The 22,107-nt window shown below is 61.5% G+C and overlaps 8 protein-coding genes across 8 annotated transcripts; 1 reads left to right on the forward strand and 7 right to left on the reverse strand.

Annotated features, from left to right (window-relative positions):
* Nucleotides 1-33: 33 nt before the first annotated feature.
* Nucleotides 34-7,359, reverse strand: A1Q1_06928 (T-complex protein 1, gamma subunit; the record flags this gene model as incomplete). Its single annotated transcript, XM_014327177.1, has 12 exons — nucleotides 34-592; nucleotides 698-1,553; nucleotides 1,602-2,112; nucleotides 2,195-2,443; nucleotides 2,493-2,567; nucleotides 2,614-3,460; nucleotides 3,871-5,409; nucleotides 5,448-5,530; nucleotides 6,158-6,589; nucleotides 6,635-6,748; nucleotides 6,960-7,084; nucleotides 7,128-7,359. The coding sequence occupies 12 exons, from the start codon at nucleotides 7,357-7,359 to the stop codon at nucleotides 34-36; spliced, it is 5,622 nt and encodes a 1,873-aa protein (XP_014182652.1).
* A 258-nt stretch (nucleotides 7,360-7,617) lies between these two features.
* On the reverse strand, nucleotides 7,618-8,943 carry A1Q1_06929 (uncharacterized protein; the record flags this gene model as incomplete). The annotated part of the gene is made up of 1 exon (XM_014327178.1): nucleotides 7,618-8,943. The coding sequence occupies one exon, from the start codon at nucleotides 8,941-8,943 to the stop codon at nucleotides 7,618-7,620; it is 1,326 nt and encodes a 441-aa protein (XP_014182653.1).
* Nucleotides 8,944-9,856: 913 nt separating this feature from the next.
* A1Q1_06930 (uncharacterized protein) lies at nucleotides 9,857-10,806 on the reverse strand (the record flags this gene model as incomplete). The annotated part of the gene is made up of 4 exons (XM_014327179.1): nucleotides 9,857-9,952; nucleotides 10,087-10,620; nucleotides 10,662-10,750; nucleotides 10,788-10,806. The coding sequence occupies 4 exons, from the start codon at nucleotides 10,804-10,806 to the stop codon at nucleotides 9,857-9,859; spliced, it is 738 nt and encodes a 245-aa protein (XP_014182654.1).
* Nucleotides 10,807-12,338: 1,532 nt separating this feature from the next.
* On the reverse strand, nucleotides 12,339-13,397 carry A1Q1_06931 (uncharacterized protein; the record flags this gene model as incomplete). Its single annotated transcript, XM_014327180.1, has 2 exons — nucleotides 12,339-13,003; nucleotides 13,058-13,397. 2 exons carry the CDS (start codon nucleotides 13,395-13,397, stop codon nucleotides 12,339-12,341), a joined length of 1,005 nt encoding a protein of 334 aa, XP_014182655.1.
* A 487-nt stretch (nucleotides 13,398-13,884) lies between these two features.
* A1Q1_06932 (uncharacterized protein) lies at nucleotides 13,885-14,317 on the forward strand (the record flags this gene model as incomplete). Its single annotated transcript, XM_014327181.1, has 2 exons — nucleotides 13,885-13,970; nucleotides 14,185-14,317. The coding sequence occupies 2 exons, from the start codon at nucleotides 13,885-13,887 to the stop codon at nucleotides 14,315-14,317; spliced, it is 219 nt and encodes a 72-aa protein (XP_014182656.1).
* A 536-nt stretch (nucleotides 14,318-14,853) lies between these two features.
* On the reverse strand, nucleotides 14,854-15,980 carry A1Q1_06933 (uncharacterized protein; the record flags this gene model as incomplete). Its single annotated transcript, XM_014327182.1, has 3 exons — nucleotides 14,854-15,124; nucleotides 15,169-15,632; nucleotides 15,693-15,980. 3 exons carry the CDS (start codon nucleotides 15,978-15,980, stop codon nucleotides 14,854-14,856), a joined length of 1,023 nt encoding a protein of 340 aa, XP_014182657.1.
* A 543-nt stretch (nucleotides 15,981-16,523) lies between these two features.
* On the reverse strand, nucleotides 16,524-17,075 carry A1Q1_06934 (uncharacterized protein; the record flags this gene model as incomplete). The annotated part of the gene is made up of 1 exon (XM_014327183.1): nucleotides 16,524-17,075. The coding sequence occupies one exon, from the start codon at nucleotides 17,073-17,075 to the stop codon at nucleotides 16,524-16,526; it is 552 nt and encodes a 183-aa protein (XP_014182658.1).
* Nucleotides 17,076-18,607: 1,532 nt separating this feature from the next.
* Nucleotides 18,608-20,364, reverse strand: A1Q1_06935 (general transcriptional repressor; the record flags this gene model as incomplete). The annotated part of the gene is made up of 3 exons (XM_014327184.1): nucleotides 18,608-19,994; nucleotides 20,039-20,104; nucleotides 20,156-20,364. 3 exons carry the CDS (start codon nucleotides 20,362-20,364, stop codon nucleotides 18,608-18,610), a joined length of 1,662 nt encoding a protein of 553 aa, XP_014182659.1.
* Nucleotides 20,365-22,107: the final 1,743 nt, after the last annotated feature.

Consider the following 22,107-nt stretch of genomic DNA (forward strand, 5'->3'; position numbering starts at 1 on the left):
GCATACATTTAATTTCTAAATTTCTCGTCGCGTCTAATCGTCGTCCTGGTCGAGTTCGCGCTGCAGCTGGTCAATCTTGTCCTCGACACGCTTCCGGATCTCATTTCCCTTGATGACGCCCTTGTAGCTGTGCTGGAGCGCGATGAGCTTGTCAGGATTCCAGAGCTTGGAGCTGAGCTTGATGCCGGACAGATACTCAAAGACGGCGGGCACAGACGCGGAGCGGAGGAGGTCCTGCTCGTTGATCTTGAGGATGGCGAGCGCGATGCGGAACAGGATCGCGTTCCCGCCCTCGCCCTGTTCGGCGGGGAGGAAGAAGATATCCCACACACGGAAGAGCGTCTCGACGGGGAGAATGTCCGTGAACAAGGACAGGAACCAGCCAAACGTGATTGAGGTCAGGTCAATGGAGAGGTTTTGCAGGTGCGTCCAGATCTTGGGGATGTGCAGCTGCACCAGGTCTTGGAGCACGAGCTGGTTGGCTCGAGAACCCAGCAGCGAAGGCGCGTAGTAGTCCGTCGGCAGAAGTCGGTCAATCATGCTGTCTAACACCCAGAAGGCTTGTTCTGTCTCGTCAGCTGAGCCCGACACACTTCCAAGCTCACCCTCATCAGTGTATGTCAGGAGCAGCGTCGCAGCAAGCATGTTCATGCCCTGGCAGCTGGTTGTCAGTTTTGCCCGACGAAAGCTAACTCACTATCCGACAGCAGGGTTGTGCCACGAGTACGCGACGAGCACTCTCCGGAGTTTCTTGACACCCGGCCCATCACCGCCAAAGAACACGTTGCCCGGGAAGGTGCGCCCGACGTCCTTGTCAATGTCGACCATGACGGCGCTCTGGTCCTCCTTGTGCACGCTGAGGATCTCGGCATATTCGCCGGGGACCATCGAGTCGCGCGCCCCGCACGATTCAGCCCACACGTCGCTGCGGTACTCGATGGGGATGCCGCGCCGGACGAGCCGGAGGAACTTGTTATACTCCTCCTGGCTGCTCTTGCTGCTGCTGCCTTGCAGATGGATGATGGCGCTGATGGCGCCCGAGACGCCGACATCCTTCCCCCTTCGTACACGCTTGCGCAGGAACGCGTCCCATTCGGCCGTGCGCGTCTTTTGCTGCCGGTCGTGGATCTCCGTCAGCTGGTCTAACAGGCTCGACACGGTTAGACGCGACGCGGAGCCCTCGCCCTCACTGTTCGGCGTGCCTGTCTCGCTGACCAGCGCGGCTGATGCGCTCGACCCAGAATGTCGCGACGCGCCACCGCGCACCGCCACGCTGACCTCGTCCTTGCCCGTCGTCGGGCGCGAAGGGGCAGGCGCAAGCGAGCGGTACAGAGACGGTTTGCGGCGGCGCTGAACCGTGACGGAGCCGTTCGGTGGCGACGTCGTCTCGGGCGTTTGTGGCAGCTCGGGCGATGCGCTCCTCGGCGAGACAGGGATCGTGGCGGGATCATGCGACAGGGCAGGCGGCTCGAGATTGTGACCCGTCAGCGAGATGGGTGCAGACGTGCCAACCCGGCTCGCGTCCTTCAGCATGCTGGCGTGCTGGATGTCGTCTGAATCTCAGCTAGACGTCCCACACTTTCTCGAAGCTGTGTACTCACAAATGAATCCGTACCGGTCCGTCAACGGCGGCTGGTCGCTCGTAAACCGCGTGGCCGTGGACAGTCTCGGCGCCCCTTTCCTCGAGCTCGTGAAGAAGCTGCCCAGATTCTGTCTGGAAAGCAGAACCGTCGGCGGGCGGCTTTCGTCGGGAACGATGGACGCAAGCTCCACGCTCGGCGGGGGCAGCGGGCCATTAACCTCCGAAGAGCTGGGCGTGACTGCCGTCGTCGGCGTACGCGAGCTCGGCTTGCTAAGCAGAGCGGGGCGTTTCGGCGGCTTGGCCGCGTCATCCATCCCCATCGCTGCCTTGGAGCGCGAGATAAAGCTGCGTCCAGCCGCCACGGCACCGGACACGACATCGCCTCCCTCGGGCTCGTTCAGGGCTGGAGGGCCGCTCGACACGCTCGCGGCGCGAGAGCGAGCACGTTGCCGCCCCGGCGGCTCTTTCACGCTGATGTCCTCGTCGCGCGCATTGCTGACGAGCGCGTGCGCCCATTCCGCCAGTTTCGGCTGCGCTTCGCCGTACAAAATCGAGCCCGTGTCGGGTGTCAGGATACGCTGCTGTCAGCTTCACGTAGTGAATGTAGCTTACCGTAGCGAGCACGACTGCGCGGAAACCAGGTGTGCTGCCCCCGTCTCCGCGCCGCCACGCCTCGTCCTCCTCCTCGGGTAGAGCCGTCGTGCTCCCCATACTCCCCTTCCGCGGCCTCTTCCCCCAGCCCCAGATACTCCCCCACGTCTTATGCGACGCGTTGCTCGCGGTCCTCGGTCGGCTTTCTCGCGACTTGGGCCGCTCAGACGTACTCGTCGAACGGGCACTCTGCACACTAGGTGCCGGGCTCTTGGGGCGCGCCGAAGCGAAAGAGCTCGGCGACCCCGGCCGCTCGTACCAGCATCAGCTGCATCTTCCCCGGCGACGCGAGGCTCGTGCTAAGAGCATCGGCGAGGCTGTCGTGGATCGACGCCTGGTGGGTCAGCTCGCATCTCAACCGAACAGCTGGGGAGACATACCTGATCACTTTTGGGCACTGAGACGGCCTCACTCCGCTCCCTCTCCCCGCTGTCCTTTATACTCCGCGGCCGGCTCGCCATGGCCTGCAGGGGTGCGTTGGCCTGCGCAAGCCTGCTAATCTGCGCGGCCTGCTCTGCGACTGTATCCCGCAGCGTCTCGTTCTCGGCCTCGAGGCGCGACACGCTCGCCATCAGCTCGCGCACCGCCTTGCTCAGGACCCTCAGCGGGTGTTCGCTACTCTTCGGTGCCTGCGGCGGAGACGGGGGGAAGAGGGGCTGGTTCGAGCTCGAGCTGCGTGTCAGCTTGGGCGCGAGCGGCGAGCCCGTATGCGCATGTTGCGGCGAGGGCGTTGCTTCCAGCGGTGGTCGGCGCCGGTCACTGCGCGGCGTCTCGTGTACGTCGACGTCCATGTCGATCTCGGACGAAGACGACGGCGACGAGTCGTCGGCCACCCCAGCCCCCAGGTTCAAAGGCTTCACGGCCCATCGGTCCAGCACGGCCTGGAGCTCGGCGTCGCCCATCTCATCGTACCGCGTCTCGAGCACGTCGTCTGCGTCCATCCCCTCCAGCCCCAACGCAACCCGCGGCCTGGTGTTTCCCGACACACGGCGGGAGCTGTACTTCCTCCCGCCCGACCCGCCGATCCCGAGCAGGTCCGGATCAAGACTAGGCCGCTTCGGACGCGGGGTGAGGGTGGCGTGTGTTTTGGTCGGCGATGTGCGTGTCGAAACCGGCGCAGAGGGGGAGGCGACGACGGGCGACGCGATGGCCGGCGACGGGACCGCGGGCGAGAGACTGGGCCGCCGCCGATCGATCCCGGAGGCGGTGACGTCGAGCGCGGACGCGCTGATGCGCCGCGTCAAGCCCCCGTGTCCCCCGCCGTGCCCGCCGTGCCCGCCGTGCCCGCCGCCGGGGGAGAAGGACAGGGGGTCCCCGTCCGCTGGCGACGGGGTTAGCAGCTGAGACGACGAGTTCTGCCGCTCAGGCATGATGGTGGGTGTGGTCGCAAAACGTCCTAATCGGTAGTTGACAGGGTTGAAACGTCATACGACGACCGGGTGTGTTTTGCCTCCACCTTGTGGTTGCGGGGTAGGAAGGAATGTGATAATCAGCCACGCCTACGCGACTGTCATGCAAACCTGTCAACGGGCTTCTCTGCCCTCCTCTCCGCCGCCTATACACCCCCGCACGCATGCGTTATGCTCTATCTGACATTCATGCAAAAATGAACTACGTGATATTACCCGTTAAACTACATCTGGACTCCGTCCGGCTGGAGGTCCTCGGTTCCCTCCAAGCCCTGCGTGACACCCTGCGCTCCGGAGGGCTCGTCCGGCCTGCGCGCCGAGACAATGTCGTCGACACGGAGGAGCAGCGTCGCCGACTCGATCGCCGTCTTGAGCGTCTGGATCTTGACCGCCGCAGACTCCATGAGGCCGTACTCGCGCATGTCAGCGACCTTGCCCGTCTCGCCGTCGACACCCATGTAGTTCTTGCCATCGGCGTGGAGCGCGCGCAGCTCGGTCAGCGTGCGGATCGCGTTGCCTCCGCAGTTCTGGATCAGCGTGCGCGGGATGACCTCGAGCGCCTCCGCGATCGCCTTGTACGGCGCCCCGGCGACACCCGGCATCGACTTGGCCTTCTCCATGAGCGCGGTCGAGATGGCGAGCTCGGTGGCACCACCTCCAGGGGCGAGGATGGGGTTGAAGACGACGTTGCGCGCGACAGCCATGGCGTCCGCGAGGTTACGGTCAATTTCGTTCAGAATGTCCTTGGACGGGCCGCGGAGCAGGATCGTGCACGCCTTGGGCTCCTTGCACTCGTCAAAGAAGGAGAAGTACTCGTCGCCGAGCTTGTCAATGTGGAACGAGCCGCATCCCGTGCCGACGTCCGACTCGCGCAGGTCGTCGACGCGGTTCACAATCGTGGCACCGACAGCACGGGCGATACGGTTGTTGTCCGATTTCCTGACACGGCGGATGGCGGTGATGGGCGGGTTCGCCTTGAGGAAGTAGTGCTGGGCGAGGTCCGAGACACCCTTCTCGGTGACGACGACGTCGGGCTTGAACTCGATGATCTTGTCGCACATGGCCTTGATCTGCTCCTCCTCAATCTGGAGGACACGGTTCCAGTCCTCCTCGCGCGTGATCTCAATGTTGGTCTGCGACTCGCCCTTCTTGTACTCGAGGGGGCAGTCGAGGAGGACGACACGGGGGTTGGCAATCTTCCTGCGCATCTTGGGGTGTGTAATGTCCTTGTTGATCATGACACCCTTGAGGACGCGCGAGTCCTCAATCTCGCCTCCGGGAACCTTCTCGACACGAGCGTAGCGCTTAATGTCGACCGTCTTGACGTCAACGGGGCTCTTGCCCTCGCCGCCGGTGGTGACAACATTGTTCTCAGCCTCGGCCGACACAGCGACCGTCTTGACAGCGTCAAGCGCGAGCTTGCACATCAGGTCCGACCAGCGCGACACAAACTTGGTTCCGATCGACGTCTTGATGAGCGCGAGCATCTCCTTGTCGTCCGACGTGTTGACCTTGACCGAGATCTTGTCAATGGTGGCGAGCGCGTCGTTGAGCGCCGCCTTGAACGCGCGGATGATGACGACGGGGTGGATGTGCTTCTCGAGCAGGGGCAGCGAGTACGCGAGGATCTCGCCCGCGATAATAATGACCGAAGTCGTTCCGTCACCGACCTCCTCGTCCTGGGTTCGCGAGAGCTCGATCATGCTCTTGGCCGCAGGGTGTGCGACGTCAATCTCACGCAGGATCGCGTGTCCGTCGTTGGTCAGGCTGTCCGTTAGCTAATTGTTGCTGTTCGACCAGCTCACAGAATACCACCCATAGGGTCGAGGACCATCTTGAGCATGGCCTTGGGGCCGAGACACGTCCTGATCACATCGGCGACGGTCTGCTGTCAGCTGCGTTGTGACTCATCACCCTACCTTGGCGGCAACAATGTTGGCTGTCTGCGCCTTACGTCCGGTCTGGCGCTCGGGCCCGGTGTCTTCCTGGTCAGTCCCCCATCGTTCGTCGCAGACTCACTCATCACCACCATGGGCATACCTCCGGGCATAGCCATGTTGCTAGTGTCGAAGCGGGGGGAAGGGTGTGGAAAGGGTAGTTTTAGCTGAAAGGAGTGGGGAATTCGCTCGCCGGAGCCGTTTTAATGCGCAGGGTTGCTGAAGAGGTCGCTGCCGAGTCGGTCGTGGTGTTTGCTGAATGCAAGAGCGCGATGGACAGCGGTGACGAGCAAGGAATGGGATAGAAGGTTTTGTTGTCGCCGAAGCGTCATGGTGGACGCTGCGACGGTGGACTTTGTCGTGGATCGTGGCGACGCGTGGCGACCGTGGGAAAGCGAGGTGTGCCTGGGACGCGGCGGTCTGTGTGCTGAATACAAGAGGTCCGAGATTCTGAAATCGGCGCCTGTGTCGATGCTGGCGATGTGTGCATGCATGCGATGCTTGCGATGTGCGATGCTTTTGACACTTCATATGCACTAGATCTACAACTTGGCCGGCCGCCCCTCGAGGAGACTAACCACATCCACGGCACATCCCCACGAGCTCTGCCACCCCGCCCCTCCATGTCCATAATTATGCACGACTGTGACCCTCTTCCCCCCAATAGCCCTCTCCTCGCGCTCAAGTCTCGTCCCACCCTCTCGTGAAGGCCGGAAGCCGACGAGGTGCTCCTTCACGATCCCATCCAGCGGACCCCTCACCTCTCCCCCTCCTTCGAAGAGGGCGTGGTGCAGTCCCCTGATGGTCTGGCAGGTATTCACCCTCAAATGCTCCGGCACGAGTTCGGGACAGATATCCTGCGTGCGTTGCAGAATGTCCCTCGCGGTCTCGGCGCGTGGAAACGGCGTCCAGTCCCCAATCTCGCGAGTGCCGCCGAGGATCACGTCGCCGGTACACCGGGGAATGACGTAGGTGCGTTCTCCGCCCTCGCCGCCGTCCAGAGAGCCGACCTGCCGCGTCCAGCCCGTCCGGATCCATGGCGCATGAACACGCACAACTTGCCCTCGGGTCGGGAATAGCTTGCTGTCCTCGACTCCGCCGAGCGTCAGACTTCCCAATCCTGTGCAATTCACAATGGCTGCCGGTGCAGAACCGTAGAGCGCAAGACACTGCGGAGAGGTCAGGTACTCGAGCGAAGGGACGTAGAGCCGGTGCAGCCTCCCGCCTAGGGCCGTCAGTCGCTCAACTAAGGAGGAAAGGTATAGCGCCGGCGTGATTGTGAAGCTCTTGAAGCGGATCGCGTGGTCGACCTTGCACGGAATCTCGGCGAGGCGCACGATCTCGAACTGCCATTAGCTGGAAGCAAGATCTGCAGCGTACCTCTGGGTGCTCCTCGTAGATCTTTAGGTGTTTCTTGGACCCGACCCAGAGCTCGGTCTGCGTCAGCGCCATGAGGCCAGTGGACTCGCCGCGTTCGCGCCATTCGGCGGAGAAGGCATGGAACGCTTGGGTCAGCGTACCATCTTCAACCAAGGAATTAGAACTCACTGGCCATATCCCACCGTCTCTGCCTGAAGTCGTTGTCGTCCGCGAAGGACAGGTGGTGCGCCCCGGCTATGCCAGAGGCGTAGGTTGCGTCAAGCGGGTCATTTGGCAGATGGCCCGCGACAACGTGCACTTCGCGATCTTGCAGGGCGGGCGACTCGAGGATCTGGATCGCGGTCGTGAGTCCTATCACGCCGGCGCCGAGCACGACGATGGGGCCGGGACCGAGAGACATGGTGCTTGAGGTGTGGTGGGGAGATGAAACGCAACACGACGGTGGGTATCGGCGATAGCCGGACCGGGTAGACCTGGGTGGCCAGATCACAGAATCAGGCGTCAGGTGTGGCGTACCTGCCGGCCGCGGTACATCGCAAGGAGCCAACAACAAGGAAAACAACTGCTCGCTGGCTCAACTCACATGACGCTCGTGCTACGGTTGTTCTAAATACTATGCAAATTATAATCTATGACATGATGACAACAATGCTTCGCTCTATCCCATCTCGACGTCTCCGTCTGGCTCCATATCCATCCCTCCAGCTCCAGGCGGCGGCATGTCCGTGTCCATCTGCGAAATGTTGCCTGTCCCGGGACTCCACAGCTCATCTGAGGGCACGCCCACCACAGCCGGCCCATTCATGAGGTCCTCGTCGTCGTCGACCAGCTCGAACCTGTGTCCATCGGGGTCGGGAATCTGGGGCCGCACCTGTTTCGCCCGCTTCGCCTTTTGCTGCCACTGCCGCACGACGTCTTCGGCCGGCATCCCGCCCAGAGGCCGGTAGAGCACTAATCCGCGCTCGGCCGGCTCGACGGAGAAGTTGGGCTGCGTGCCAAACTGGTCCCGCTGCGCGTTCAGGATGTGCGTCAGCAGCGATGGCGAGATCGTGAACCCGTTCTGGCCAGGCTGAGACAGGTTGCGGTTCTCCTCATAGTTGTAGGCTTCACCCGAGTCGCGCGGCGGCGGGGAGGCGGTTGTCGAGCGAGACCGCATGTCGTCCAGCTCTGGTGAAGGTTCTGGCGACGGCGAGTCCAAAGACGTCACCACTATCCGGTCCTTTTCTGGCTCGTACCATCCCTTGCCCCGCTGAGAATCTGGCAGGTCCATGTCGAAATCGGTCGAGGGGCGTCGTCGCTTGCTCCTGAGTTCTGGGGACGAGTCCATATCGCGGGAGATCTTGCGCTTGTGCGCCGAGTCCATGTAATCCACATGTGGGGGCCCCGTTGTGTGTTTCGGCGTCGTGGGCGTGATGATCTCGGGTTGCTCGACGGACGTCGGCTGCTGCGGCGGCGCGCGCTGGTGCGGTAAGCGGAACGTTGCGTCCGAGTCATAGTCATCCTCCGACGGGGACGTGGACGAGAAGCTGCTGCTCCGGTGCCAGAGCCCTGGGCGGGAGGGATGCGTGAAGCTGGGGCGGGAGGAGATGCTGTGCGAGGGGGACCGGTCGGGGAGGATTTCGACACCTACATCTCCGTCAGGCGGGGGGCGCGTCGGCTCCAACCCGTCCTCGTCCGTGTCGTCTGTCACTGCAGAGCCGGGGTGCGAGTACCACTGCGGCGGCAGGTCTGATGGGTTCGAGCCCGAGATGCTCATCGCCTGGAACCCGTTGGCGAGGTTTGGCCGCCGCCGCTTGTGATCCGGTGGACCGGTGCGGTCAAGCGACGGCGCCTCGTCGTCGTCCGCGTGACGTTTTCGCGTTTGCGGCTGGTTGGACATGGAGGAGAAAGTGGAAGATGTAGGTGTAGAGTTGGGATCGCGTCGGAAAGTTGGCGGCTGGGCAGGCTGAGGCTGCTGAGCCCAGGGCCCGGTCGAGGATGCCATGGGTGGTGGATTAGACTCCGGGGAAGAGGTAGAGGGTGGTCGAAGGATGCGGACGTGAATGGCTTACGTCCGCCCTGCCCCGTATGCTAGAGTGGAGAGTGATTTTGTTGATGCCCGAAGCAGTGGTGGAGCATACGAGGCTTTGTCCGGAAATGTTGAGCGGCGGTGGTGGTGACGACAAGCGAAGGCAAGGCTCAGGTTGTTCCTAATGTCCTGTCTTGGCTGGCCGAGGCTTCCAGAATCTCCGGGCTCCTCGGTATTCTTACACCAGAGCTCAGGGCGCACTCTCATACACTCGGGCCCTGGCAGAGGACGCCCAATTTTCAGGACAGATCGCCGCACTGCGTTATCATCAACGCCCATCACGTGACGTCACTCGTCAGTCTGATTACTTACTCGACCCTCCTGCTTATAGGCCATGCGACTTCCATGCGTGACTCGAAAATCCGCGTAGACGGACCCGCCAGTACTCGCTGCAGACCTGGTAGTTATCCGCATGCTCGGGAGAGAGGCTCTGACAGTGAGGATTTATCCGAGTCGAGCCATTTGCTAGTTGAAAAAAGCAAATCCACTCCTTCTATTCGATCGATTACGATTGTTTAGAGAATTTCTGGAACCCCCCCTACTTCTAACACAAGTAGCACACACTTGACTATCCTTTTTGTGTTACTTGAGGCTACCGTTCTGAGCTTGCTTGGAAGGGATGAGTGCAGAAGCGGCTCACAATCTATGGCGAGGGAGTAGTGGATAGCCACCTCGCCCTCGCAATCAGTCTTATCTCCCGACACGTGCTAGCCCGAGCATATTTCAAAAGACATGTATCACTCTACATGGGTCTACACTGGCTACTGATGTCGCCTACGTGATAAGAAGGAAGGGCAGTGCCCCGCGAGCTGCTGCACAGGGAGCTCGTCTACATAAAGTCGTCATCGTCAAGGACGTCGTCGTACGCCGACGTGTCGATGTCCTTGAAGGCCTTGGCGGCGCCGAGCTTGGGCTTGTTCGAGGCCTGCGGTATGTCAGCTTCAAAGATCGTGCATGGAAGCTGTGTGATAGGACATGTCATGGAGCGGACACGAGCACGGAGGCGCTTCACAGTGCCCGTGCCCTTGCCACAATGACGACATGAGCGCCTGCGCTCACCTTGGTCTTCTTTCCGCTGGCCTTGTCGCGCTCCTCCTGCTGCTTCGTGTTTCCGAGGACGCTGAGGGCGCTCGAGACCTTGCGGGTCTGGACGGCGGAGAGGGACTCGCAGAGGTCCTTGGCGAGCTGCTCGACAAAGGCGGGGTAGAGGCCGGAGGACTGGTGGCGGCTCGTGATGGCGGCGACAATGTTGCGCGAGAGCTCGGCAAAGTCGTCCTTCGTCTTCGGGTTGGCGCCGACGACAGCCTTGAGCGCGGCTCCGGTGTCGACGCTCATGTCTCCCATCAGGTCGGCGGCGACAGCGAGGTCCGCCTCGAGCTCCTTCTCACGCGCCTCGCGCCGGCGGTCTTGCTCAGTTCGCTCGTCCATCAGGTCGTCTCCGACGTCGCCGCGCGCCTTGGCCTCGGCGGCGAGACGCTCCTTCTCGGCCAGCTTCTGCTTCAGAGTCATCTTCTTCTTGGGAGGCGCAACCGGCGTAGCCTTGGGCTTGGCGGCGGGCTTCTTCTCCTCAGTGTCCGAGACATCCCAGTCGTCCTGTCGTCAGCTACGCTACAGAGATTCCCAGCTCAACGCACCTCGTCCTCACCGGCCCACTTGTTCTGAGCGGGCTTAGGCGGGAAAGTGGGGGCGGGGGTGGAGGAGGAGGAAGGAACGTCCTCAACATCTGACTGTCAGCTACCATCGGGCATCATCGAGCTCACCCCAGTCGTCGTCGGACATGGTTGCGGTGGTGGTGAAGGGGAGGGTGGGAAGAGATCAAGAAAGGGTGTTGCAGAGGTGTGAGGTCGTCTTGTCGCGATTCGGTGCGATCGGACGCGTGCGTTGGCAGGTCGTTGGACAATGTTGGCCACCAACTTTTGTCTGGCCGTCTTTTGCTGGACCCTGCGCTGCGAGGCCCGTCATTGTGCGGTCCGTCCACCGTACCACCGTACAGAGAGCAGGGCCCTCTTGGGCGTCGCGAATATTTTTAAATCAATTTGGCATTTTCTCCCGTCCCTCACTTGCCCTAGATGCTTAACCTCACCATACCGAGAGCGCCGCAAGCTGGTGGAGGTTGACCACAATCTCGGAGCAAGGTTCAAAAGTCAACAAATACCCATGCCGCGCACGCCGCACCCGCTCGCGAGCGTGGAGCAGATCTACTCCCCGCCATCACGGCAGGATGGCGTCCCCGCCGAGCTGGAGGGCGACCTGCGCGTCGCGGGCTGCATGCTCATCCAGGAGGCGGGCGTCATGCTCTCCCTTCCCCAGTCGACCATGGCGACTGCCCAGGTCATCTTCCACCGCTTCTTCTACGTGTCCTCCATGTTGTCATTCGGCGTGAACGTGAGCTTGACTCCACGTAGAGCTAGCTGACAGCAGGACCTGAGCGTGGCGTGCCTCTACCTCGCGACCAAGCTGAACGAGACGCCCGTCCGCCTCCGTGATCTCATCAACACGTACATGTACCTGCAGGCGCGGATACGTTTCCTCCTCGCCAAGCCGGCCGACACATCCCTCGTCGAGCTGTCTCTCGCCGGACAGCGGAGGGGGGATGATGACCCGCTCTGGGCCGGGTTCAAGTTCGACGTGCCATCCTTCCACAGCACAGTCTTTTGGGAATGTAAGCTATTTGCATGTGACGGAGCTGACAGACAGGGAAGGAAGCGATCCAGTACAACGAGCTTCAGGCGCTGAAGCGGCTCGGGTTCAACATGGCCGTGGACCTGCCCTACTCGCACGCGATCAACTACTTGCAGATCCTGGGTCTGGTCTCGGAACCCGGGCTCGCGCAGTTGACATGGAGCATTCTGAACGATGCGCTCCTGACCTCGCTCTACGCCCAGCAGCCCGTGCACGTCCTTGCCGTGGCGGCCATTCTGCTCGCAACGCGGAAAAAGCGGATACCCATGCCCGAGGGCTGGTACCTGCTCTTCGACGTGGTGTGGGACGACATCTGGCCGGTGTGCGGGACGGTTCAGCACCTGTGGAAGGACTGGGGATGCGAGGGGCCTGACAAGGAGAAGGAGAACCGGTGGAGGCGAGCTTGGATTCTGGCAGACAGCAGGAAGGCGGTCCGGAAGTGGGTTTCTGAGCGGGAACGGAGCGAGCGCGATGAGCCCACGCGGGCGGAGAGCAGCGCGAGCCAGAGTCGGGAGGCGAGTGCGCGGGCGTGAGCGAGAGCGAGCGTAGCGAGCATGAATGCGGCCGCCAAGACGTATAATACATAGACAGATCTACACTATAGCACAAACTGTTGTACAACCACCATGTCATTCGATCCTCGTCGAGCCCCACGGAATGTGTCCGGCGCGGATGGCCTCGAGCACGGCGCCAATCCGCTCGACGGTCGCCTCAGCCGTCGGCTGCCGCTTGAGCTCTGCAACAAGCGTGCGGCCGGTACTCCGCCCTCCCACAGGGGAGGAGTGGAGGTATATCTGCACCCACCGGCTCGAGAGGCCGACGCTGACATGCGTATGGGGCAAAGGGAAGGCGTGCGCGAGCGCAGCGTGCGCCGAAGGCGAAACAAGGCGCGGGGAAAGGTTTAGGAGTAGATCCTCAATACGCGCGGCGGGCTGGGCATTAGCTATTACCGTCGTCTCTCTCAAGCTTCCGCCGCCGCTTCTGCCGCCCAGAGGTGCCCGGGGCAGATGCCCGGGGCGCACTCGGGTCAGACTCGGAGCCAGGCTCACCTGGAGGAAAGCAAAGATGTGGTCCTCGTCCCCGCCGTCTTCGGACAGGGCGCTCTCGGCCCTCCTTTGTTCGAACCCAGTGCGCACAGCGAGGAAGCGGTCCAGCACCGCTCCCTCGCGCGAGCGATGGGCGAACACGCTCTCGGCCGTCGGATCGCCGCTGCCGGCGCCTATTGGGTCCGAGGACTCGATAACCCGGCCAGCATACACGGGCAAAAGCCGCGAGCGGAGGATAGAGGTGATGACTGGTGTCAGCTATCCTAGTCGACTTGCCAGCAGGTTGGTGTGAAGGTACGTACCAAGGAAGAAGCGCCGATCGACCCCTCGCAAGCCGTACAGTGCGGCCCTAGCTCTGGCCGCATCGGCGTCCTCGTCCCACCCCCTCGGCACGACCAGCATCAGTTCGCAGACACGATGTAAAACGCTAAGGGGGAGTGCCGAGAGGCCCGCCCTCGTCCTCTGTTGGACGGGCGCGAGGACGGAGCGCTGCGTCGAAGTGCGCGATACCCGCCGCGGCATGGGGGGCGGGACGAGGCTGGCGGCCAGCTCGGAGTGGTGAGCCGCACTCGGGTCTGCGAACTGGTATGGCGGAGGGGGCGGGGGCGGATCCGGTCTTCGAAAGCGGCTGAAGACCCTCATGGCTATTGTTGTTGGATGGAGTGACGCCAAGATTGGGTCGCGAAGATGGTGGCGACACATTCCCCGTATGGAAGTACGCTACACCGCCTCTTGATGGAGAACATGCGGCGTCAGCCGAGGCGGCGTGCCGGCATTCTACCTCCTGCCGATGTGCGTCGTGCGCGCATGCGCGTCACTGTCTCGGCGTCCCCGGACGGCGTCGAGCAGGCGTGCAGCAGCAACGACAATGATGCATCGTCGCCCCGTGGGGAAGCCCCGAGCCTGCGCCGGCGCGCCGATTGGCCTACGCGAGTGTCCCTAGTCCCTACGGTGGTTTCGGTTTCGCGTATGTGACGCGGCATTACAGGGCGAGCGCAGGCGCGCAGGGCCCACGGACCAGCAAGTGAGCCGCTGTTCCTCGCTCGCTCTCTCGGGTTAATTAACCGCCTTCGTAACTCGACTTTTCTTCCTCACGACCACGACCACGACCACGACCAACGATACAATCATGCTCGGACGCCTCTTCCACCTCGGCTTTGACGCTATTGCCGTCTCGACCATCCTCAGCGGCGTCAAGAAGACGACTGGGTTTGCGTGAGTGTGTGCTCGATCGCGTGAGCGATCGGCTCTGTTCAGCTGCTAGCTGCTCTGCTCCGAGGTCTACGCAGGCTGCACCTATGCGATAGACATGCAATCCCCTGCTCGTCTGACGTCTGACAAGACTGAGATCGAGCGATGAGGCATAGGATGTATCCTTAATACTCGAGCCATGGCTGTTCTGCCGAAACGCTTCAGCTGACATTCCCAGCCCCGACGTCGAGCAGATCCCGGAACCGACAGTGCGCTCCGTCGCGCAGTCGTACCTCTCGCTCGGCGACTCGTGCTTCAACTTTATCGCCGGACAGAGCGTCACGAGCAAGTACTTTACCAAGGTCAACTAAGCCCCGAGCGAGCGAGCGAGCGAGCGAGCGAGCCCGCGATAACGGGCGAGTGCGCCTGCCTCCAACATCTCGTTTCCCCGCCATTGCGAACGACAGCGGTCGATGGCAGGCGGCGTCGGCGTCGACGGTGTGAGGGGAGACACGCCGCTTCTGCCAGAGTTCGCGGGCACCCCAAGAGCGGATCGAGATCTCTAGAGCGACAAGACTATGTATCTAGGTGTATTAGAGCGGACTCATGACTGACGAGAGTATTGACGCCCCGCAGCACCCTAGCTGTTGGCCACTGATCTTACAGTACTCGAACGATTGAATACTGACTGAGCGATAACGGCGTGACAACTGCAACCTAGACTGCCCGGCTCGGTGTGCTCCTCAAGCACGACACAAGTGCGCCAAATAAGGTGCAAAACGACATTGTAGTGCATTAAGACCCGGATCGCCCGCGACCCGGACCCGTCCCATAGTCGTGTACAGGCATTATATCTCGTAGTTGTAACAGCATAGTCCCATTCATTGTCCTTGTTCATTCCATTCCCCTAGTACTCATACACCTCCGGGGAGCCTAGGCGATCGGACGCGGACCTCCAGGGTGCGGCCGTCGGCCTGCGCTCGGCTTCGTGGGCGTGACCCTTCTCATGGCTGCCTCCGGTGCGCGCCGGCGCTTCGTCGAGCTGCGCGACACCCGGGGCGTGGGTTGGGCAACGGGGGGATCCACGATGGCAAAGCAAGGCGAGCTCAGTGTCGGCCGGCGGGGCCTTCTGGGCGAGCGGCCGAGGGCGGCGAGACTCGCGCTCGCGACTGAGGAGACTGAGGATCGGGAGTGAGCGCGCGCGACGCAGGCGGAGCACGACGCACAGCCCGAGGTCGACGTCACGGGGGAGGGTGGGGGAGGGGCCGCGATCGGGGTTGGGGAGCGCACAGCGGATCCTGGGATCGAAGCAGTCGAGACGGTCGATGAAGCGGGGAGGGATGTGTCGGCATCATCGGGCAGACTGAGCCAGATCTCGTCGTACAGGCTCTTAAGCTCGGCGGCGGAGACGGGCTCGTACTGCGCTCGCACAGCTTGCACGTCGTCCTTCTCGGGCACTGGGGGCGGGGTGTCGGGCAGAGAAGACGGCTCGTCCTGCTCGTCCTGCTCGTCCTGCTCGTCCTGCGAGGCAGCGTACGAGTGGACCGATTCGGGGGACGCACAGCGTTCAAGCGGATGAGGTTGAGTCTCGGGCGGAGGAGTGGGGTACGCCTCACGCATGGCTTGCAGCTCGTCCTTGTCCAGTTTCGGGGCTGGCTTCCTCCGTGTGGGAAGGAAGGGGAGGGGCTGAGGTCAGCTGAGTCATCGTGGACTACTAGCAGGCAATGAAGGAAGGGGTAGACTCACTTTGCGATCACGTACTGTCGCGGCGACAGTGGCCGGGTTGTGCGCTAGCGGCGTGGCCCAGCATCCCGTGCAGCTGCACGAAGACGCAATGCGCGGCGTTCCGAAAAAGGTGTACTCCTCCTCTGGATGCTCGTCCTGCGAGTCGGTGGATGCGCGTTGTGGGCGCGGCGCGAGCGGCGGCGCGATCCAGCCGTGCCGCCTGGTGGGTGCCCGGGCCGGGCCGGCGGGGGGCGAAGAGCGCACGTCGTCCCGAGTCATCCGCCTGATGGTGTGCAGGACGGAGGGCATGTTGGGCGGCGATGCGTGTCGTGCGTGTCGTCAAAGGTATCAAAGTGATGAGAAGAGTGGAGCCAGGAGCAAAAGAGGAGGGACGACCCGGGACAGTGGCGAAAGTCTGGTCTGGCCGGGGACCTTGCGCAATGTAATGTTCGGGCGGGGGCGGCCTCCACTTTCGTGCGTCCGCTTTCTGGTGATCGCCAGCCCAGGGACGGCCCGCGATGTGCAGACAATGGGGAGGGTGGCGCCGCCCCTTTCTTCTCCTCCCTCAGATCCAGACCTGACTGCGCGCGGCGCCTGCATACGCCCCTGCGCCCACGCCATGCATTAGCTTTATTCTTTTCTGTGCTCTCGGGGACGACAAGCTTTTTTTATGCATTGTATGTATGCTTACAACAGTGAATAACTTCAGGCATGCTACAACTACGGAAATCTATGCTGATGAGAGCGGATGTGATGGTGTGTCGAGTGGCTTGGATTCGTGTCTAGATGTAATGCAAGCTATGCAAGTGTGGGGTCGAGTGGGTCGGCTTGCGCTGGATTCGGGCAGAGGGGTCACAGAGAGACGACCTCAGCCCGTTTGATCGAGTACTGTCCCTCCTCGTAGTCGGTCACGATGGAAGTGTGCGAGACGATCGAAGCGGCGTCGTCCTCGCACGAGTCGTCGATGAGCTCGTGCAGCACCTGCCAAGACGTAGCCGAGGTGGAGCGAGCGTGCTGTGCTGTGGGTGTCGGTATAGCCTCGATATCGGCGTCTTTCCCCTCCTTCTCTGCCATCTGAACACGCCGCACGCTCGGTCGATGACGGTGTGGCCGGCGACAAGAAGTAGTCGGTTCGAGGGACGACCCGGAACTCTCGCGCGAGTGGCGCGAGTCGTGCGAGTCGCCCGAGTAACAACTAGACGGCGCCGAGGAGATAGAGCTTGCGGGTGATCGCGCCGCTTTCGCCTCGTACGCGGCGCGCAGGGTCGCCCAGGCGTCTTCCTGCGTCACGGGCTGCGGCTGCAGGCAGGTCGGGATCGGGATCGGCGCTGAGATTGCCGGACGCCGCTTGTGCGTTCTGTGTGACTTGGTCGGTGTCGCCATGGACTTGATTTTGGAGAGCATGGTAGGCTTGTGTCTTCGTGTTTGTATCTGTGTGTGTCTCGATCGTGGAGTACGGGACAGAGAGGACTGATGGCAGAGTGGTTGTGCTGTGGCCACAAGTGAAAGTAGTGATGCTTTATACACCCACAGACCAGCAGGTGCAGCAGGTGCAGCGCCGATCCCGATCAGCGCCCTAGTGGCCTAGTGCATAGCAGCATTCGTCAGTGCGTTGCTGCGCTCGCCTGCGCTCGCATGCGGACGGGCACGTCGCTGCGCTGGCGCTCCCAAAAAGAACCCAATGCCCAGTAGTGGGCCCCCGTACATGCCTAAAGATAGCGTTCTTTGCCACAATGGCCGTGCATGAATAGAAGTGAGTGGCGACACGTTTCGCGGGAACCGGTAAACTGGCCATGTAGACTGTACTGCCCCCTCTCTCAAGGTGCGACAGGCCCACTGTTCATCGGAATGTTTCGTGTTGTAGATGTGTCGTTGATGAAGCGCATTCGTACCCGCTCTCGTGGTATTAGTCCTGAGATGATAGTGATCGATAGAGTTAAGCAGCCTGGGGCTGTTACTCGGAAACCGTCGTGGGTTGAGAAGGAGAGAGATCAGTCAGCGCAATGACGATCAACGGGCATTCTAGCGTGCACGAAGACGGACATGAGCGCATAGACTCAATAAGTCTGGGCGCTGCCGGGCGCTTGGCGCGCGCTTCTGGGAGCAGACGCCGCTGGCTCGAGTACCAGGCAGCACTACTGTCGTTCAGACCCCTGGTACTGTGCAAGCGCATGCGAGCTCTCCTGGCTCTGTACGGAATAATGCGCGGAATAATGGGTGCAAGTCCCAGATGAAGTCCCAGAGTCAATCGTGCCAAGTGATCCCATTACCAATGAGTTGGGTGCGCCAACGACGCCCTCCGCGGCTGTCATCCTTCCGCAGCCTTGGTTCTCGCACATCTGGCATCCGAACTTACATTCTGGCTTGCTTGGCTTCTTTGCGGGATCTGCTCAACTCCTGGTGGCTGGTTGGGATCGTCCTTGGGATTTGCTCGGTCCATTTCGAGTGAAGTGCTGTATCGCCGGATTCGTTGCCTGCCCCGTTTTTGGCTCTAATACGGCGTAAAGGATCACTGCAAGCTGGTGGGAGGCAGTATCAATCGGGCTGGACAATGCCCGAAAAGCTCAGCCGATAACACCCTCGCATCTGAGAGCTTGTGACCGGCTACCGACCACCGAACGCTCGGATGTCCACATCTCCGCTGACATGATCGCCGACGAACACTGCTCCGACGGAGCTGTCGATTTGCGCCATCAATCCGTCAGTACTGCCTCCGTCAGCACTCCCGTGAATAGAGACGCTATGGCATCCCAATAATCTACGATATCCGCTACAGCGTTTGGGCAATTCGTGCACAATACCTTGGTCCGACGGTGGCACGGCACCCCGGACCCCTATTCTCCCAACTCTCCACCCTCTCCCTCCTGCCTTCTACTGCAGACGGCCCGAGCTGGTATCCAGGCCGCTGCCCCCAATCACGAAATAAAGTGAACATCCTAAGAAACCGGTGAGTAGCTCCAGATCCTAGCTTGGCAGTCGCCGGAGCCCGAGGCGAGCAGGCCGCCCGATCGCGCGAGGTCGATCGAGATGACGGAGTTCTTATGTCCCTGCAGCATAAACTGGGCCTGTCCCGTCGTCATGTCCCAGAACTGGATCGAGCGGTCCTTGGAACCAGACACGACCCATTGTCCGTCGGGCGAAATCGCTACCGAGAGGACATAGTCCTTGTGGCCGTTCAGTGTCGAGGCGCATGTGCCGAGGCCCTTCTCGAGCGACTCCTTCGAACCGGGGGTGACAGAGTCGAGCGCACGCTTCGTCTGCGACAGGTCCCAGACGCGGAGGGTGCGGTCGAGCGAGCCAGACACGAGATACTTGCCGTCAGGCGAGAAGGCGACAGAGTACACCGAGTCCTTGTGCCCCTTAAGACGCTCGACTTGGTGTCCCGTCTGGACGTTCCAGACGCGGACCATCGTGTCCAGAGAGCCAGCAGCGACGAGCTTTCCGTCAGGCGACAGAGCGACAGACGTGATGCCGGCGTCGATCGGTCCCTGCTCGTTGTGAATGAAGTCCTCAATACGGAGGTCGAACACACACTGGCCCTTCTCAATGTCCCACACGCGCGCCGACTTGTCGCCAGAGCCCGAGACGAGGAAGCGTCCGTCACGGGAAAAGTCGAGCGAGTAGATCTCCTGCATGTGGCCCTGCAGGAGGTGCTTGATGCGCTGCTTCTGAATGTCCCAGATACGGATCTGGCGGTCCTCGGCACCTGTCGCAAGGAACCGGCCGTCGGGGCTGAAGCAGATGCTGCGAATGTACAGGTCGCCCGTCCTGGTTGTCGTGTCGTCCATGAGAACACAAGTCTTCGCGCCCGTCTTTGTGTCATAGATCTGCGCCGTGCGGTTGCATCCCGTCGCGAGATACTTGCCGTCGTGCGAGAACTTGACGCAGCAAACAACCGTGTCGTGAACAAGGGAGTGCACCAGCGAGACGTCCAGCTTCTTCTTGGTCTGAGAAGACCAGATCGCGAACCAGTCAGAGCCCTCCTTCTTCAGCTCTCGCGAGACGTTATCGGGGTCCAGATCTGAAAGGTGAGGGGTGGGGCTGCCAGGCGCAACGACGGCGCGCGCGTCGCTGCCCTTGCGCTCTAGGCTGGTGGAGACTGGCCGCGGAATCGGCCCCGACGCGTACGGTGAGCGCGCCGCTCCATCAGCGCCGCTCAGAGGGGGTCCCGGGAGGGAAGGAGGGTAACCGGGGCCACCTCCGCGCTCACCATCCGGTCCTCCGGGGGCCGGAAGATGAGGAGGAGATGCCGGTGCAGGACCGTTACCGGGTGGCCCGCGAGCTTCTAACTCTCGACGCAGACGAGCAATCTCGGCCTCATACCTGTACGTCAGCTACACACATCACCTAGCACAAAGGGTACGCACTCTGCCCTGATCTTTCCATGAGCCGCCTCGAGGTCGTACAGCGTTTTCCGGATCAGGCCCAGCTCACTGATCTGTTGGGAGACTGCGACGCGTCAGTACGCCATCAATACGCCTTACTCACTTTGCAGCTCGTACTCCTCGCGCTGCACCTGCCAGTGAGAGTTGTTGTCTTTGGCGACAGCCTCAAACTCATTCTGGATGATCTCAAAGCACTCCTTCACGCGGACCAGGGCCTGGTGAGGGACGGCGGACTCGGAGAGACCCGTCGGTTGAGGAAGGCGCTGGTGCTGTTGGTGGTGACCGACGCGGTTCAGCGACGAGGACATGGCATGGAAAAGCGCGAATGCAGGAATCCAGGGAATGGGCGTTCGGCAAAGTTAAATGAGAGTGGGTGACAGATGGATTGATGATGTGCGTCCGGCGATCCGATGAAAGGAAAATGAGTCAGCGTCAATGCTCCTGCGTGAGGGGGACGGTGATGAAGGGACGGAGCCAGCAAAAGAAGCGGTGTGTGTATGTGCAAAAAATAACAAGACACACCCGATCTAGCTGCGAGTGGACGAGAGCGGCCGTGCACGGTGACCTTCCCAGTGTGCGCCTCCTGTCATGTCGAATGGGATTGCGGGTCGCGATTGCTGGCGACAATGGCACGAGGAGGGAAGGAAGGGCTCGGCGTGGGCGCCGGGCGCTAGCCAAGTGGGATGGCATATACTCACGCTGTAAATGCCGGGAGGCTGCATGGCGTCGAGTTGTGGGGACCGCTTGGTCTAAAACGACGAGTGGTTGGGGTGAGTGATGGTTCAGACACGGGCTGGCGGCGCGTGCGCAACCGGAACAGTGGACTGAATCTGGGCTAGCTTGATGCCGTTCGGTGCGTGCACTGAAATTAAGTTTGCTGCTCGAATGCAGTGCGCGCCCAACAGTCAGTCGGGGAATGCGGCTGGGATGTGCGAGTGAGTGCGAGACGGTGGTGGTGGGCGGTGGACCGACTCGAGGTTGGGTGGGTGGATGGATGGACGGAGTCGGAGTGGTGGATGGATGGATGGATGGATGAAAGGAACGAGAGAGGGGTTGGATGGATGGGGAGGAATGGAGGATGGAGGAGTAGAGTTGGTCAAGATGGGATGATGGCGACGTGAGGGGGATAATCGAGGGGTGAGGGCATGGGGGCAGGGCGGGGGGCCTGGCGGGGTTCTCGCACATCTGGCATCCGAACTTACATTCTGGCTTGCTTGGCTTCTTTGCGGGATCTGCTCAACTCCTGGTGGCTGGTTGGGATCGTCCTTGGGATTTGCTCGGTCCATTTCGAGTGAAGTGCTGTATCGCCGGATTCGTTGCCTGCCCCGTTTTTGGCTCTAATACGGCGTAAAGGATCACTGCAAGCTGGTGGGAGGCAGTATCAATCGGGCTGGACAATGCCCGAAAAGCTCAGCCGATAACACCCTCGCATCTGAGAGCTTGTGACCGGCTACCGACCACCGAACGCTCGGATGTCCACATCTCCGCTGACATGATCGCCGACGAACACTGCTCCGACGGAGCTGTCGATTTGCGCCATCAATCCGTCAGTACTGCCTCCGTCAGCACTCCCGTGAATAGAGACGCTATGGCATCCCAATAATCTACGATATCCGCTACAGCGTTTGGGCAATTCGTGCACAATACCTTGGTCCGACGGTGGCACGGCACCCCGGACCCCTATTCTCCCAACTCTCCACCCTCTCCCTCCTGCCTTCTACTGCAGACGGCCCGAGCTGGTATCCAGGCCGCTGCCCCCAATCACGAAATAAAGTGAACATCCTAAGAAACCGGTGAGTAGCTCCAGATCCTAGCTTGGCAGTCGCCGGAGCCCGAGGCGAGCAGGCCGCCCGATCGCGCGAGGTCGATCGAGATGACGGAGTTCTTATGTCCCTGCAGCATAAACTGGGCCTGTCCCGTCGTCATGTCCCAGAACTGGATCGAGCGGTCCTTGGAACCAGACACGACCCATTGTCCGTCGGGCGAAATCGCTACCGAGAGGACATAGTCCTTGTGGCCGTTCAGTGTCGAGGCGCATGTGCCGAGGCCCT

Source organism: Trichosporon asahii (assembly GCF_000293215.1).
Source record: "Trichosporon asahii var. asahii CBS 2479 unplaced genomic scaffold scaffold00009, whole genome shotgun sequence".
Classification (NCBI taxonomy): domain Eukaryota; kingdom Fungi; phylum Basidiomycota; class Tremellomycetes; order Trichosporonales; family Trichosporonaceae; genus Trichosporon; species Trichosporon asahii.